Genomic DNA, 19,685 nt, shown 5'->3' on the forward strand with positions numbered 1-19,685 from the left:
GTGGTTTGCTGCAATATTAACCCATCACCTAGGTATTAACATAGTAGCTTTATTTGTAATAGCCAAAATCTGGAAACAAATACAATGTCCTTCAATAGATGGTGAGTTAAACAGTAGCACATCCTAACCATGAACTACTACTCAGCAATAAAAAAGAACAAATTAATTACTGATACATTCAACTTAGACGGATCTCAGGGGCATTATGCTGAGCGGAGAAAGTCCATTTCAAAAGGTTACATTTTACATAATTCAATTTATATAACATACTCAAAATCACAAAATTATAAAGATGGAAAGCAGATTAGTAGTTTTCAGGGGATAGGGATAGTTGGGGGAAATGGGTAGATTACATATAAAAGAGAGCTTTGTGGTAAAGGAACAGTTCTGTATCTTGATTGCAGTTGTAATTAAAGAAACCTGCACATGTGATAAAACAATACAGAGCTATACACACACATTATATCAATTTTGTCACACATTATGTCAATTTTGATACTGAGCTATAGTTATATAAGATGTAATTATTGGAGGAAACTAGGTGAAGGTAACAAAGGCCCTCTCCATACTATTTTTGCAACTTCCAATGAATCTATAATTACTTCAAAACAAAAAGATGTTTTTTTAATCTAACTATGCTCAAGTATAAGGCAAAATGTATTGTATAAATATTAAAAGTAGTATGGTGCTAAATACAGCCTCTGACAAAATGTTGTCTTCTGAATTTATAAAGTACATTTTTGCCCATACATCTTACCACTTTGTATATGTAGGTATCCGTTTAATTAATCATCAGGATCTCTCTCTGTGTATAAGGACATTTTCCTGCTGAAAGCCTCTGGAGCAAACAGCACTTGGAATTCTCACTCTCCCTCTAACTGCAAGCTCTAACCAGCAAATAGAGCCTGCCTGTTCTTGTTCCTATACCTGTACAAGGGTGCATTAGACAAACAAAAGCTGAACAACTGCCAACACTGATGCTCCAATAGCTTTCAGACATTCTAAATGATGAAAACTACCTGCTTAGACTCAAGATATTAACCTTTCATGTTCCAGCCAACGTCCCTGGAGACCCAGAACTTTTACCATCAATGTCAAAATCTAAGCCTCTGCAACATGGAATCTCAGAAAAGACAGCTTAGACACACAAACACACACACACACACACAAACCGATGACCATGATCCAAAGGCTTAAGAGGCGCTAATAATGCTAATCACTCCTTCTGTACAATCTTAAGGTTAGTTTAGGTGTGGATAAGTCATCTAAGTCAACTTGAAGGCATGAATGATGGTGAAGTCTCCCTCAAGATCCTCAAAAGCAGCTTCTTTGTATGTATTTCCTTTATGTTCTGGTCTTCTGATGCCATCTAGTCACAGTCTGAGTGCAGAGCACATGGTCTTTGTCCCTTTAGGGGGCATTCTACTTCCAAGAACTTGGTACCCAGGTATACCTGTTAAATCCTAGACACTTCTCATTGCTGAATGGGCTTATATTCAGTAATCCTTTCATTCTCTCAAACAGGCATATATTCAACCTAGAGTGGCTATAATGAAGACTAGCTTTATAAACCCTTTCTCTTAGTCTTAACTGTAAAAACCTATACAAAAGTGTATCCTAAGGTCAACTTTAATTTAGGAATTCAGTATTAACTAGAATATTTATAAACAATATATTTCACATCAGATCCTATCTTTTTTTTTTTGGAATTTAACACATTACCAACAAAATCTATGGAATGTGCCAAATGCCACCTCTCTGGATGCTGGTCCTGATTCCTTCAAGAGAGCTCTGCTGGGTACACATATTAATATGTTTTTCACACATTAATATGTCCTGAAGAGTAAAATATATTATTTTGCATTTCTATTTTCTAAGGTAGATTAAAAAAAAATTTGCAAATAAGATGGATTAAGAACCTCTCTGTAAACAAAGTACTTCGTTTTAATCCTATCTGAGACTGTAGCCAGGAAAATTGCCAATAACAATAATTTTTAATGAAAAAATTAAAATACTTACAGCCAACCATCATCATAGCCACCGAAAACATCTTCTCCACATCTGTGGTAGGAGCTATGTTCCCAAATCCTATGGTTGTAAGGCTTGTCATGGTAAAGTAGAGAGAGGACACGTACAATGAATCCTTGCTGGGTCCTCCTTCCCATATCCCGGCACTGGTATTGTAGCGATATGGAGTCCCAATGCTCAAGGCCAGCTGGTAGAGCCAACTGTCTATTTGGATGGTGTTAGTGACTTCGTCAATGACCTCGTAGTCTCCGATGCTATACCATATGCAGGCCAGCCAGTGGGCCACCAGTCCAAACACACACACTAGGAGCACGAGGACTGCTGCTCCATATTCTAGGTAATGGTCCAGTTTCCTAGCCACACGGCCCAGTCGTAAGAGACGCACCACTTTTAAAGAACTGAAGAGACTGCTGATTCCCTGGATTAAAAAAAAAAAAATGACACCACATTTTCAGGAAAAAAAAAAAAAAGCTGGGGAAACAATACAATGGCTCACCTTCATAAATTTAACCATCCATTTATATATTAAGAACATATGTATACTATAGGTCTGATTTTAAGAAAACAAAAAAGTCAAAATGATAAACTTTAAAAAAATAGATATCTTCCTACCCAGAAATTCATATTTGCGAATTATTAGATAAAACAGGTTTCATTAGCTAAGAAATTCCAAATTTATTTTCATAAGTAGAATATAAATGGTACAGAGAGAAACCAAAGATGAAAATTGCTCAAATGCGTTATATACAGAGTATACAAATAGCGGTGTTGAATTCAGACCTTTAATTTCCTTTTCCTATAAAACTTTCCCTGTACTCTAAAAGGTTTCTTTTCATTTCTTATTTTATGATAGCTACAAATAGCAGAACTCTGAAAAAGGAAGCACAGTCTTACAGGCAATCACACAGGAAATGCTTTGGTGTATATGGGGAAAATGAACAAATACCACTGTTGGCCCCACTACCTCCTGCCACAATCATGAGAATCACTACATTTCTAGAGCTCTGAAAACGTGAACAGAGCTGAACCTGAAATGGGTGTGTGGCCTACTAAATCCTATCCATCCTCTAGCAAAAGTCATCAAAAATAACACCAAAAAAAGAACAGCAGCCGGAAAATTCATATTTTGTTGAGAAGCTTAAAATAACAAATAAGGGATTATCCAAATCAAAGCACAGCATAGGCTTTCTTAAATCAATGAAAGTCCCATAGTTACTTTTTTGGAAGCATGTAATGGGCCACCTGCAGAGGTAGGATAAGTTCATTCCTGATGCAGTTCACAAAATAGGCAGGGAGGGAAAATGGAGCAGCGATCCAGGAAGGCTCTCATGCAGTCATTACCTGCAAATCCATTCGTATCCATGACTTCCTTACTGCTAACCCTGTCTCCCAGAGTGTAGACAAGGAATCTAATATAACTTACTCTGACATTAATTCTGACCAGCAAGGAGGAATTTGTTGTTGCAGCAGAATGGATGTATATTAATAAGACTCTAATTATGCATGGTAAAGTTCCTGATAGTTAAGAAGGAAACAGTTGGCAGGGCGCAGTGGCTCACGCCTGTAATCCCAGAACTTTGGGAGGCCGAGGCAGGTGGATCATCTGAGGTCAGGAGTTCAAGACCAGCCTGGCCAACATGGCAAAACCCTGTCTCTACTAAAAAAAAACTCAAAAATTAGCCGGGCATGGTGGTGGGTGCCTGTAATCCCAGCTACTCAGAGGCTGAGGCAGGGGGAATTGCTTGAACCTGGGAGACGGAGGGTGCAGTGAGCCGAGATCATGCCACTGCACCCCAGCCTGGGTAACAGAGCGAGACTCCATCTCAAAAAAAAAAAAAAAAGGAAACAGTTAAGAATGCATCTGGTTTGTTATACTATATTCTATAAGACAGCATGTGTTTGAAATTTTTCATAATGAAAATTTAAAAGAGAAAGGTAACAAAGACAAGTAGAAACAAGAGTCCCTATAGAAACAAAGGAGTAGCAGGGTCATCCTGCTGGGTTTCTGCCTCAACTTCAATTTCCTTAGGCCCACCTCTATTTAAGTTGAAACTCTCAAATATTGTGGCATATATACAGCCTAAAAACAAATTCCCATTTCACTTTAACACTTGGGGGAAAAAGATGCTGAACTTTAGTCAGTTAAAAAGAGTAGAATTAATAAAATAAAGAAGACAAATTTGTGTAATTCAGTGACATGAGATGTTGGAAGGCTTGAAAGCTTTCAAAAATGGAACTGTGTAGTCATCAACAAGTAATACAAAAATAAACATTTATTGAGCACTCCTATATGCCAAGTTCTGTTTTAAGCCCTGGGGATATCAAGATAAATATGCCTCACTTCTGCTCTAAAGAAATGCATAATCGAAATACATGAAAAACTCAGAGTTCAGTTTAAAAATAAAAACAATGATGTTATAGATAATATTTTCTGGTTAGCTCAAATTTTTAAAGGAACTTTGGGACTTCTGTTTAAATACTGCATAGAAAAGTCATTTCTACCTGAATTCTTTTCTCTGAAAATAACTAAAAGCAAAGAGAAGGAAAAACAGAGAGAAAACCTTCACCCCATTCAAACTAAGAAAGCCGACACAAACCCCAACTAGACTGTCATGAGTTAGGACCTACTAGAATTAGGTCCAAATGGCGGGAAGACACACATCCCTCATCTTTAACAAGCAGATTGCTCCAAAAGGAGGTGACCATCCTGACAGGCCTGCTCTGGATTCTGCTTACTCAAAAGCACATTTTCTAATATTTAGAAGTAGTTTGACACTACTTAAATATTATAAAATGTTTTATAAGCTTAAAAAGCAATAAAACATTAGTAAATAGACATACTTGATATATAAAGTATATATAAAATATTAGTTTTATATAGAGAGAGAGCATTATAGACTCTCTCTGCCATAGGTTTAGAAGTAGTTTGACATTACTTAAATATTATAAAATGTTTTACAAACTTAAAAAGTAACAAAATATTAGTAAATATACATACTTGATATATATACATAAAGTATATATAAAATATTAGTAATATATACACATATATATCAAGCATTATAGACTCTCTCTGCCATAGGTTCTATGGCACCACTTCCTCTTAGTTTTTAGCCAACCCTCCAACTGACGCCCTCTCAAAATCACTTTCTAGGGCTATCCTTCTCCATGCTTCTATTTCATGTTAGGATTCTCATGATTGCCCTCAGTCCTCTTCTGGTTGATCTACTGCATATCTAGGTTTCAACAATCTTCTATATATGAATGACTCTCAGGTCCACTTAGCACAAAAAGAAACCTCTCTCCTGAGTTATTGATACTAAGCCAATAGTCTGCTGTGCATTTCCTCTTGGATGTCCCACAGGTATCCAAAAATAGGAACCCTTTGCTTCTCCCAAATCAGTCATCTTCCATCATATGAATGACATCATTATCCACCCAGTCACTCAGACCTGGGGCGAAGCCTCAACTTTTCCCATTTCCTGCCACATGTAGCTGGTTATCAAGTCCTGAGGGTCTCACCACTCAAAGTGCCTAAGTGCTCAAAATATATCTATTTAATAAATCTTTCAAAAAATTGCCTTCTTTTCCATTCCCATAGGCATGTTTTGGTCATGATTTCACGGTTTTTTCTCACTTGTGTGACAGGCACTGCCTCTCCATCAGCCATCCCACCTCTATTCTTGCTTCCTCTAATTCACAGATCACACTATAAAGGCTATCAGTCTCGTATTTTTTAAAGCACATCTGTCTAACCATGTCCCTCTCTAATACAAACGCCTTTCATGTTGGCTCATTACCTATAGGAACAAATATTAATTTCCAAGTGTGGCATGCAAAGCCCATCAGGACCTTGTACCTACCTACCTGCTCAGCATCTCTCCTGCCAATTTCTCCACCTGCTCTCTAGGCTGCTGCCATTGTCAGATAGGAGTAGTTCCCAGAATGTCCATGCTGTTTCATGCTACGTTACAAGTTATTCTCTCTGTTTAAAGGCTTCCTTCCCCCACTCTTAGTGGTTAGGATCTTACGTACAGTTTATGACAAATACTCTGTCTTCCATGTGCACTTCCCTGATATCGTCTCCCTGCCTCTGCCATCTTTATTGTCATACTCTCCCCTGTCCCCCACTGGGAGAATTAGGTATCCTTCCTTTATGTTATCATACAGTTTCTGCACATCTCTATTATAACAATTTTCACTGTCACACTTACTACAAGTCTGTTTGCATGTATGACATTCCAGGAAACTCCTTAAGGAGCAGATCTACTGTCAATTACAAAGCTGCCATATGGTAATATGTTAAGCAGCCAATAATTCAATAAATGAAAGAATAAACTTTTGTGAAAGAAGCAAATGTTGGGGGTGAATTTGGAGGGCTTTGATTAATTACAAACTCAGAATGATTTAACAGTATAATGTAGAGAACAAAACAGTCAATGTAACTTAAGGTTGCATTAATAGAGTTATGTCATTGAGTACAAAAGAGAAATTCTCCTTAATCTCTACACTGACTAGGTGTATTACTCCATTTTCATGCTGCTGATAAAGACATACCAGAGACTGGGTAATTCATAAAGGAAAAGAGGTTTAATGGACTCACAGTTCCACGTGGCTGGGGAGGCCTCACAATCATGGAGGAAGGCAAAAGGCACATCTTAACATGGCAGCACACAAAAGAGAATAAGAGCCAAACAAATAGAGAAACTCTTTATAAAACCAGCAGATCTCATGAGACTTATTCATTACCACAAAAACAGTACGGAGGAAACACCCCCTTGATTCAATTATCTCCACCTGGTCCCTCTCACAACACCTCGGAATTATGGAAGCTACAATTTAAGATAAGATTTGGGTGGGGAAACAGCCAAACCATATCACTAGGTCACACATATAGGAGATCAGTTGAATATATTCATCAGAGAATGGCCAAAAAAAAAAAAAAACCCTCAAAACTCAACTCTATTAGGAACTGTGAAAGGAACTGGAAAAAGGGAGATTGGGACAGGGCACTATTTATATTCAAATACGCAGTGCATGGATGAGGGCTGAGCCACTCTGTATAATCCTAATGTGGGTAACCTGGAAAAATGTTGGAGCTACAGGGATAGAAGGATGCAAACAGGATTTCAACGAGCCTGTGCCACACACTTCTATGCAGTTAACCAACAGAAAGTTAGGTCATTTATTGCTACTTGGAAAAGACAGACAAGGCAATAATAACATTGAGTATTTACTACATGCCAGGTACTATTCTAAGTGTTTTCTTTGTATTAATTAAATTAAAATTCAGAACAATCCTATGTGGTACCTATCATTAAAGCATGACCCAGAAAAGTTAAAAATAATTGGACTAAGTTCACATAGATAGTAAGAGGAGGATGCCAGATTCACATTCAGGTGGTCTGTCTCCAGAATCTTCCTTCGTTCATTCTGAAAGTCTCTATACCTAGAGTAAAATGTGCAATTTATCCAACCACATGAACACCTGCAATATTGGCTTAAACATGAGCATTCTCTACATGACTGAATAAAGGAGATTAAATACTTAGCCTCCTCTTTCTCTCCACTCAGTCACAGCAATGGCCACACAATAGGGGTCCGTGGAGGCCCTGGAACTCTTATATCTATATAGTCTGCAGTTCTCTAACATGGATCAATTCATTGTTTTTATAATAGCAGGATTCCTACCTTCATTGTTCACATGAGGACACTGAAGCTCAGACAGACAGGCTGAACGAATCGTCCAAAGACACAGTTAGCAAGGAACAGAAGTATCACTCAGACCCAGTCCTTCAGATTCTGAGTGCATTTCCCACAACAACTAACCACTCTGCAGCCTTCCTGTCCTTACCCCCAATCTCTCCTACATCATTGCTGCAATATTAATCTTCCTGAAAGGCAGAACTGAGCATATCCTCCAAGGGCTTATCACAGACATTAAGCATAATGTCTTGAACAGGACTTCAATGCCTGCAATCCCATCTCTGTCTATGCTGCTAGGTCATTTCCCTCTATGCCTCTGCATAGCCCTAGTGCTCCAATCAAACCAAACTCCTTTTTGCCCCCAAACATCATGCTGAGCAAAAGGAGCTAGACACAAAAGAGTATATACTGTATGATTCCATTTCTGAAGAGTTCAGAAACAGGTGGAACTACTCTATGGGGTTAAATGAGCATAGTGTCTCCCTTTGTTGGGAGGGGGGCAGTGATTACACAAGGCATGAGGAGACCTTCGGGTTCTGGCAATATTTTGTTTCCTAACACAGCTACTAATCACTAGGTGTGTTCACTTTGTGAAAATTATTTCTGCTGTACACTTAAAATTGGGATAATTTTCTTTAAGTATGTCATATTTAAACATCAAAAAAAGGTTATGGAAAACCCAATAGTCACTGATGCGTTATTAAGCTAACATTTCACCACAGTACATGATTCAGATTAATAATTTCTTACTCATCCCATGATATTTGGTGGGGGCGGGAGGGGGGCAGGGAGTCATAGCTATCATTGTATCTAAAATAAGAGATTTTCCTTATTTTATGATTCACTCTCATAACCTTTAGACTGGACCACAAATTGCATTTAATTCCTGTTGGCAATTTTAATTTCACTCATATGATACTACTGGACAGTTTTAGAGGTTGATCCTCCAAAAATGCCCTTCTTATGTACTTCCGCCTTTTTTATAACAATGTTTTCATCCTGTACTTTCCACCAGTCTTAGATATTCATTGATTTTCTGCTTCATTTCACTCCAAACTTTCCAATCTTTCTGTGCCCTCCTCTGCACTCCAGTGGCTTTCTGCCTCTATCCCAACCTCTGAGCCGTTAGTACACAAATCCCCGAGTTTCCATTATGGAACAGAATATCAAACACATCAGGTGCATAACAGAACACAGCAAGGTGAACGGAGGACTTTCAGCCATCAGCCTTCCACCTTTCTAGCCCATTTCCTTACTTGACAAGCCCCTCAGGCCATAGTAGCACAAGGAACAGTATCCAGGAGACACCTCTGTGCCATTAACTCTTCAAGTTACTTTTGTGGATTCCACATTAAAGAGATGTGAGATGTTATCAGCATAAAATAACATCTTGCAATGATAAAGCCATCCAAAATACAAATCAATTCTCTTATTTGATCGTCACTACTAATAGTAGGTAGATAATTCCGCCAATATTCCTTCCTATTTTCTTCAACTTTCTTGTCCAAGGACACATTACAATTAAGTGGAGATGAAAGAGCGGGAATACACACTTGTCATATCCAGTTGCATGATTTTGCACCTACACTTTGCATTCTCACAATACAATGTTCTGGTAGATTGTTTCAAAAACATAGCTGTGTTTATTTTTCTCCCTGTATCCATACCCCTCTGCAATGTTACTTATAATTCCTCCCATCAAGACATAGGGTCTATTTCCTATCTCTTAAATCTGGACTGACTTTAGGACTTGCTTTGGCCAACAGAATGTGATATAAATGATTGCAGCAGATCCAAGCCTAGGCCTCAAAAGGCCTTGCACACCACCTCCACCTGTGGTCTTGGAAACCAGCCCAGCTGCCGTGTGAACAAGACTCACTAGGCTTTGGGGGATGAGAGACCACAGAAGCATCCCTTTGAGTCATGTGAGTCATGCATTTCAGCCATCCTAGACTATTCAGGCCCTAGCCAACTCAGCGGCTGACCACAGATGCATGAGTAAACTTAGCTGAGATAAGCCAAACCTAGCCTAAATCAGCAGAACCACCCAATTGAACTGCAGACTCATGAGTTGAATAAATTATGGTGGTTATTATCTATAAAGCTTTAAAGTGATTTGATATGCAGGAAAAAAGATAACTGATAAAAATGTAAGAAAAGTGCATATGTTACATGTTTATGAGCACAGAATTTCATATTTCTATGACAGAACACTGGGGCAATATAGATATCGCGTTAATAGAGAGGTCCCATTTTAATACAACTTTATCCCAAATAGGAAAGATATGGGTATGTAAAGTAAGATTTAATATACAATTGTTGGGTGTTATTTATCTGTTATATTCAGAAATATGTCACTATTATGCTTCGCATAGATTGACGCCAACAAATACTTCATGAGAATAAAGAACTCCAAGTCATTACTTCATAAATCTTATAAATATTTCTAAAAGCCAATCTCACCTAAAACTTAACATCATCTTGGGTGATATCCATGGAGGTGAGTCTTCCAATAGCCTGGCCTTGGAGTTTCTTCACCAATTCATTTCCAACAACTTTTCCACTTCTCCTCAGACACCCACTTTCATGATCAAAATCTAAAATTTGTTATATTCCAAAACTTTCTCCAGCCCTGAAATTTTGAATTGAATCATCCTGCTGTCTGACCATGGCTGCTTCTCTGTCAAGATCAATGGCCCAATTACACCAACTGCAAAAGTAGTTTATCCTTACTGAACCTGTAGTCCAATGACAGATCTACCTTTCTCCAATTTATTAACCCTCTTCATTCTCTACCTTTTTTCTTATATAATCCCATAATTTCAATAACATCAACACCCTAAATTGCTTAGCATCACTGTCTCTTCGTTATACCCACTATCAAAATTCAAGTCCTGGCTCAATTGCCAGCTTTCTTCACATCTGTATTATGAACTGCTCAAGAAAGTTATACAGTGGGTTCCACTATAAATTCATTACCACCACTTTCAATGCATCTGTCAACTACCTAGCAAGTTTCCTGTTTTTCTTGTAAATTTACCTGCTCACCATATTTCAAGCTTTCTCTACTCAAAACTCCAACCATACCCTCTTCAACTATACCTTTCCCATAGATATTTAAACATCTCATGTCCCTCTCATTAAGAAAAAAAGTTAACATACCCCCTCACCCTCCTAAATCAGCTATCTGACTAAGCAAATCAGAAACCAAGAAGTATCCTTGCCATCCCTTTCTCTAACATCACCTCACCCAACCTACCTTAAAATCCTATTCATTTTAGAACAATATTTTATCATGGAAAAACTCAAACATACAAAAAAACAGATAAATAGCATAATAATTCTCCCATTTACCCACAATTCGGCTACAGTAATTATTAACTTATCACCACCCTTGTTTCTTCTACATCTCTCTCTTAACAGCAAACTCCTGGTCCCACTGGATTATTTTGAAGCAAATCCAAAATGTATGATTTTGTCCATAAATACTTCAGGGTATGTCTCTAAAAGACAACATATTTTTTAATTCAACAAACCTATCACCCATTATCACACCTGATAAAACCTAACACAATTTCTCAAAATCAGCAAATATCCAGTCCACTCAATGCCCACCCTCTCTGCAGCTGGTTTCTTAGAATTAGGACCAAAGACGGTCCACACTTTGTGCTTTGTTAATGTGTCTCTTAATCTACACATTTCCCTCTCCTTTTTTTAATCTGTTGAAGTCAAATTTATTTGTATAAAAAAAACAGATTGTTTGTCCTATAGAGTTTCATAAATTCCGAATTCTGATGTTTGCATCATTATGGTGTCACTAATACAATCCTCTGTCCCACTTTCCTGCAAACTGGTAGTTAGATCTTGAAACTTGTTCTGAATCAGGTTCCATTTATTTTTAAATATTTGTAGTAATAATGTTTTTATCAATACATAATTTTAACTCCTATCTCTCAAATTTATCTACCTCTCACCACCTCCACTGTCATCACCTTAGATCACACTAATAGCACCTCTCTCCTCTATCTACGGGAGTTTCCTAAGTGTCAAGGCATTTGTTTAAACCCATTCAATCTGTTCTGAACACTGCAGAAGAGTTACCTCTTCAAAATCACTGCTAGTTTAAAATTATCTCATAGCTTCCCATTGTTCTAAAATCTGTTTTGTTTATACAGCCTTGCACAGTCGGGTCCAGGCTTACCACTCTAGCTCCATTCTCTTCTGCTCACTCTCCATCCAATTTTCAATTCTTTGAATATGTCATTCTCCCTCGAACACAGGGATTATGCACTTGTTGTTCTTTCTAAATGGAATGTTCTACAACTCTTTCTTGCCCATTCCTCAGCCTAGTTGGCTCTATCCATACTTTAAATTATAGCTCAGTTATTGCTTCCTTGGGGAACTTTCCCTTTCTGATCTGGATCAGGTCATTTCATTATATAATCTCAAAGGACCATGTACATTCCCTTCACGACACTTGTCTCTTTGTGAGTGTGCATGTGTATCATGTTTTGTTCATTCTTTTATCCCTAGCACACTCTAGCACTCTTGGGAACCTAGTGATTTAAAGAATGAAAACATTAATTAAAGAATAACCTAACCAATATATAAATCTCTCATAATAATTTCTGATTCCTCCAGCACTGATACCATAATCAATAATTAATAGCCGCTTAATTTTCACAGGTAGTACCATATCAGGCAACTGGATATAAACCACAAAACAATAATAAGCTCTGTTTCACAAGCATTGGGCCCTTATTCTAAATAGATTTTATACATGAATGATTACATAGTCCATTTCCATTTCCTTTTGTAGAGTGCAATTTAAAGACTGAAAAAAAATTGCAAACTACATTTGTTATCTGAACCTCTAACCCAGATAACAAATTATGTTGCTTTTTCCTATTCAGAATTCACTGCTCCAACTCAAGCTACCAAGAGCTCTACGGGGAAATAATCCTAATTACTCCATGGATTAGCTAGCATCCTTCTGTAGAAGATCTGAATTTAAATAACTTGTGCATAACACCTGTATTAGCCAGTTCATATTCTTATTGAAGCACAGTGGCATAAATGGCCAGACAGACAGACAGATAAAGAATAGGCACTTATTTTCAGCAATATCCATAATGTAGTAACTTTTAGTATGCTTCTTGTTGTAGAAAAGACTTTCATTTTCATATCCACTGGGTCCACAGTGAATATAAAGCTTGATCAAAATATGTACCCTATGAAGAGGTGTATTGCCTAAAGCCCTGATTTTTTTTCAAACATTATGATATATGTACAAGCAAACCAAATTGGGGATGCTTTAAATCCTTCTTCAATAATTTCTTGCTGCCTTTAGAATAAAACCCAAACTCCTTAACACAATCTACCCCTGCCTACCTCTTCAGACTCACCTTGAGCATCTGTCTTCTGCTCTCTACACTCTGTCATATAGGACTTCTTTCCTACCTTAAAAATATATTCTCTCTCACCCAGGAGATCTCCAAACATGCTGTTTAAAACAATCTCCCTACCCACCAACCATTTCTTTTGCCTGGTGAATTCCTATGCATCTTTCAGGACTGGGCTTAAAAATGTAACCCCCTCAGAGACACTTCACCTATCCCAAACCCTGAAAGTTAAGACTCTTGTTTTATAGCATAAATAATTAGTCCAAGAAATGCTGAGAGAATGAGGTAACAGGCAATGAGAGTTGAAGCAGAGTAAGACTGAAGTGGCCATGATGGGCTATGTAAGCAAAGAGAAAAAGCAAAAGAGAAGAAAGACTAAGTGTATTTGTCAGGGCTTTCCAGAGAAACAGGACTAACAGGACATGATGGACACGAAAATGGAAATGGAGATGGAGATATGGAGATGGAGATATGGAAATGGAGGTGCAGATGGAGATGGATACAGGGATGGGGATGGAAATGGAGATGGGGATGCAGATGGAGATAGAGATGCAGATGCAGATGGAGATGGAGATATGGAGATGGAGACAGAGATGCAGATAGAGATGGAGATGGAGATGCAGATGGAGATGCAGATGCAGATGCAGATGCAAACACAGACGGAAATGGAGATGGAGATGGAGATGCTGATGGAGATGGAGATGCAGATGCAGATGGAAATGGAGATGGAGATGGAGATGCAGACACAGATGGAATTGCAGATGGAGATGGAGATGCAGATAGAGATGCAGATGCAGATGGAGATGCAGATGCAGATGGAGATGCAGATGGAGATGGAGATGCAGATGGAGATGGAGATGGAGAGCAGATAGAGATGGAAATGGAGATGGAGATGGATGTGCAGATGGAGATGGATACAGGGACAGGGATGGAGATGGAGATGGAGATGAGAATGCACCCAGCCATCCTGAATCTTCTATGAAAATGAAAATGTTGAGGTTGTATTTTTACCTTCAAATACAACCTCCTTGTTTCAGCCCTTTGACCACGACATCATTTGGTTTATCAGTGCCACATACGCCTGCCTGATATTTTACTGCATTTGATCAGCAATTAATGCAGACCCTAATCCGGATGTAAAGCAATGCTGGAAATCATTCACTATCTCTGATGCAATAGCATTCATCAAAACTGCAATGGATTAATTAAAACCAGAAATTGCAAATACCTGCTGGAAGAACTTATGGATTGAAGTCATGAATGATTTTAAAGGCTTCCTGGGGATCAATGGAGAAGCTAAGAAAATAATTCACACAGCAAGACAAGTTAGTGAAGAATTTGCCGACATACTTGATGAAGTGAAAGAACATATTGAAGGTCATCAGAAGTGTTAACAAATGAGAAACTGGAAGAACTTGTTGAGTCACCTACAGAGGAAGAAGAAGAAGCTGAAGCAGAACTAGCAATGTGGATACTATGGAAAGTTACTGAAGTGTTTCAAATTGTACAGACAACAATGGACAGAATTATGGCATATGATCCACAGATGGAACAAAGCACTAAAGTCTCCTATATGATCAACGAAGGAATACAATTTCTATAGCAACATTTTAATGAGTTTAAAAGAGACAATAATTTCCAACTACAGTGTTCTTCCCAAAGGTTTTAGCAAAAAATAACCTTCAACTATCAAGGATCCCTAATATTGACATTATCTGCTCCTGCTCCTGACATTCAACCATTAATGTTCATGGCTTGATGATCCAGGATCACCTGAAGAATGTAATCACCTTCTGATATATTATCAGAAGGTCAATAGTAGCCTAAAGCTAGGTCACAATGCCTACATCATTCACCCTACTTCTTCTCATCATGTAGGCATTTTTTTCATCTCACATCATCGTAAGAAAAAGGGTGAGTATAGTAACAATGAGATGTTTTGGAAGAGAGCAAGCACATTCACATACTTTTATTACAGTACATTATAGTAATTCTTCTATGTTGTTATATTGTTTATTTCTTACTGTGCCTAATTTATAAATTAAACTTTATCATAGGTACGTCTGTATAGGAGAAAGCATAATATATATAGGGTTCAGTACCATCTGTGGTTTCAGGCCTCCACTGGGGGTCTTGGAATGTATACCCATGGGTAAAAGGGAATAACTGTATATAGATGTTGATATTTAGGAAGAGAGAGAGATGTACTGTGAGGAATGGGCTCAAATGATTATGGAGGCAGAGAAGTTCCACAGTCTGCCATCTGCAACCAGGAGACCCAAGAAAGCCGATATTGCAATTCAAGTCCGAAGACCTAAGAACCAGGCCAATGGTGCAAATTCCAGTCCAAAGGCAAGACAAGATGAGATGAGATGTCCCAGATCAAGTAGTAAGGCAGAAAAAAGGAGAGAATTCCTCTTTCTTCTATCTCTTTTTCTATTCAGGCCCTCAACAGATTGGATAATGCCCATCCATACTGGGGAGAACAATCTGCTTTACTGAATGGACTGATCCAAGTGCTATTCTCAGCAAGAAACAGATATACCCAGTAACAATATGTAATCTGAACACCCCAAGGTCCAGTCAAGATGAAATTAACAAGCATGCTAAGAAATTCTGTCAAGAAAAGAGAGAAAAGCATACAGACAGAGTGAGTGAGTCACATTGTGGTGGGAAACTCAAGTAAAGATCTACAAACCCTAAGAAAATAGCTAGAACAGTAAGCAGTCATGTCCTCCAAAATAATTTTCTAAAATATCCCTTTTTTCAACAATTTTAATGACAATATGTGATCATATGGAATGTTAAGGCTATAAGAAAATGATACTGGAGAAAACAATGTCAATGCAAGACTGTGAGACATATGAAGAAGGAGTTCAAAGAGTAGCTCCATTTTCTTTTTCCTCACTTCCCTATACTTTGGCTCAGCTCCTTCCTTTTTTCAGGCTCACTTCCCTAATATTAGAAATTGGTTGTGCCTTGGGCCAAGTTCCCCAGAGCCACCTTGGTCTAGGGCCATGCATTAGGTTCTAAGGTACCACTGTTATTTGTGCTATGTGCTGAAAAATATCCATCCTTATACTAAATCTTCCATCACTTGAGGTCACTTGAGTCTCTTTCCTTTGCAACTAAAAAGAAATCCTAACCTAACAGCAGCATTTAGCCCATACATGCTTTCCTACATGTTTACCTCCTCATCACCCCAGTCATTATCTATATCCTATTGCCCCTGTATTATTTTTATTTGTAGAGCATATCACTAGCTGAAATTATACACACAGACACACACACACACACAATTTAAATTGTCCACGTATACTTACTGTCTGTTTTTCCCCCACCAGAATATTAACTCTGACCAAGATGACCTTAACTTGGCTTCTTCCTAAGTCTAGGATCCTGACTTCCCTTTTCTTAGAACATTTACTTTAGAAAACTTTCTATCGTAAATTCTTTCTCTGCCTCTTTCAGAGGAAAATCTTCTCCCAGCCTCTTGCCAATTTTATAACCCAGGAATGTCCTTCTCAAAGATTTGTGGGCTATTCCTTGGGAATATAATCATCAAGAAAGACAGTGCCTCTATTTCCTAATGTCTGTAGGAGGGTAGGTGTCAAACTTTGATAAGCACCAATTATCAAATGATTAGATGACCTAATCATATTGACCAACATCTCTACCACTTGTTTCAACAAAGTTGAGTTCAATCCCTCTCCCCTAGTGCAAAAATCTCTCTCTACCATTGCAACGGTCTTGAATAAAATCTTTGTTTTTAACAAATGTCTGGTGCAATTTCCTTTTAACAGTTTTATGAAGATAGGGGAGGATTTGTGTGCTTGTTCACTGCTAGATTCCCCAATACTTATAATAAACGAGTAGCTCAATATATATATAGAGAGAGAGAGGTGAATAGATGAAGGAAATCAAGAAAGGGATTTGTTTTTTTCATTTAAAGGATGACATTCAGAGAAGAATAAATCCTTCTTACGTCATTGCTGTAGTTTGCATGTAGTTTGTCCCACCAAAACTCAAGTTGAGATTTGATCCCCAATGTGGTAGTGTTGGAACGTGGGGCCTAGTGGGAGGTATTTAAGTCATGGGAGTGAATCTCTTATGAACATCTTGGTACCATTCTCATGGTAGTGGGTGAGTTCTCACTCTGGCAAGACTGGATTCATTCTTAAAGGAATGGATAAGTTCCTACAACGGTACATTTTTCTAGAGCCAGGGTACTGTTTGGGTTTTTTCTCTCCTCATATGTCTGCTTGTCCTTTGACTTTCTCCACAAGGTTATGATGCAGCATGAAAACCCTCATCAGAATCCAAGGCCATGCTCTTGAACTTCCTAACCTGCAGAGCTGTGAGCTAAATAGGCTTCCTTTCTTTATAAATTATCCAGCCTCAGGCATTCTGCTATAGCTACACAAAATGGACTAAGACAGCCATCCCTGTATATTTCTCAATGTATTACCACATCTCAGAAGTCAAACCAAATACACAGTCATTCATAACACTAAAGAGCAGAAATTTAACAATTGAGCTAGTGATCAGTCCTAGTGATATGTTTATCATATGAACTGGCAGGCTTCTGTACATGGAGACTGCATATTCCCTAAAAATAATTACTTTCTTTGCCAACATCGGTAAGATGTCATTAAACAGATATTCTTTTTTTAAACTTGTTAGATTTCAATATTGAAGACAAGAAGAAGTGATTCTAAAATTCCAGTAGCATCATATTGAATATAAAATTGAGCAAATCTAAAAATCTGTAATCTATAGTAAAATAATTTTTGCACTGGTTTCCATGATATAGACCTCTTAATTTACTGTAACCAGGACAATTGCAACATCTGTAAAAGTTTTTGAGTAAGGCCATTCACAACTCCGTGTAATCCTGTGTATAAATGTGAATGTAACTGAAGATGGCTGATTTTTCCTGACACAATTACCCAAAAACAAACAAATCACAATGGAAACTAGCATCTTCTGAAAGTGCACACTGGGCATTTGATCATAAACTCTGTATTTGTATCTGCAATACTGATCAACTAAACATTCAAACACTACTATCATCGATCATGCTTATTTATCAGTAGATTCAGAAGGGCACAGAATAGAAATCACTGCTCATCAAAAGGGCAGTATTAGCATCCTCTTCCATGGATATAGACCTCATAGTAGTTTGTGTAGCAGTCCAAAGAGCTATGCTCCCTGTCCCCTGTCTCCCCAAGAAGACAACTTAAAAGTGAGAAAATAAGACTCAGTCAGCAAGTACTGGAGCCATCTTGACTTAAAAGCCTTGAGAAATAGTCTAATCTCACCATCATCACTACTCTCACTCATCCTGGACACTGAAAACTAAAACTCTATCTTACTGTCTACATTAACACGACTTTGGACTATTCCTCTGTCTCCCTTAGCATGACTTTCTTTCTCCAGGACTCTCCTGCTCAGATAAATGGTTTGATTTTTTTTATTACAGGAATTTTGCAAAGACCTATTAACTCTTTAGTGAAAAGTATCTGCACACAGTTTATGTCCTGAGATTCTTTGAATTCTTTCCTCCAAAATCCTTGCCTTGCTGTTTCCTCCAATCCTGTGCTATTGTATCATATTCTTGAACTTTACCCAGTTCTAATAAAGCCCACTCCCCTAGCCCCTCCCTGTTTTTAAAAACCTACCTTAAATCAAACTTTTGATTCTTAATCCATTCTGTCCTTGCCTTTCCTGCTCTGAGTACAATACCAGAGCTTTGCAAGGCCGTGTTCCCTTTTACCGTGGTAAGCAATAAATTCAACTCAGCTTTGTCTTTTTAACAGGTTGTGTTGGTAATGTTTGGGGATGTAGCTTTTGACAGCCTCATGCTCTACCTAATCTAATACTTCTAATAACAATGCCACAGGCATAGGTTTCAAAGTCCCACAAGAGATATGCTCATATCTGATGGAACTCTGAAAGCTCCATCATTCAATAAACCCATAAGCTATGGTGTCCTTATCAAGTTATTTATAGTTTATTAAAAGTTCCTCACAGTCTAGATGCAATTTACTGAAAAGGGAATTTTTTTTTTCCTTTTTGTGGAGATGGGGTCCTGGTATGTTGCCCAGGCTGTCCTCAAACTCCTGGGCTCAAGCAATCCTCCTTCCTCTGCCTCCCTGAGTGCTGAGATTACAGGCATTAGCCACCATGCCCAGCCATTTTTTAAAACATAAGTAATATTGCCTAGAAACATAAAAGACATGTTCCCTTCATCAGTTCCCAGGGAAGCAAAGGAAGACTGCTAGCCAAAGGTCAAATTCTCAAGCAGAAGAAGAAATAATTTTGTTAACCCTTTACCTAAATATAAACAACACTTCTTAAAGATGAAGAAATTCAATACAAAGACAAACACATTCTTTATAAGTTAGTGTGTGTTGTGTGAAAGCAGGGACATCAGGGAATAAAATGAAGTATTAAAAAGGATAAATGAAGTAGGGATGAACTCCACTGGAGCTTCCCCAAAAGCAGAGTAACAAAACTACGATTTCTCAAGCATGGGGATAATTATTG

The 19,685-nt window shown here is 38.0% G+C and overlaps 1 protein-coding gene across 1 annotated transcript in view; it reads right to left on the reverse strand.

Annotated features, from left to right (window-relative positions):
- Positions 1 to 19,685, reverse strand: part of KCNH5 (potassium voltage-gated channel subfamily H member 5) — a 347,265-nt gene that overhangs the window by 250,178 nt on the left and 77,402 nt on the right. Inside the window, exon 7 of the mRNA XM_054448009.2 lies at positions 2,020 to 2,446. Coding sequence (XP_054303984.1) covers positions 2,020 to 2,446 — 427 coding nt within the window. The remainder of the gene's footprint in view (positions 1 to 2,019; positions 2,447 to 19,685) is intronic.

This window comes from Pongo pygmaeus, chromosome 15 (genome assembly GCF_028885625.2).
Source record: "Pongo pygmaeus isolate AG05252 chromosome 15, NHGRI_mPonPyg2-v2.0_pri, whole genome shotgun sequence".
Lineage (NCBI taxonomy): Eukaryota > Metazoa > Chordata > Mammalia > Primates > Hominidae > Pongo > Pongo pygmaeus.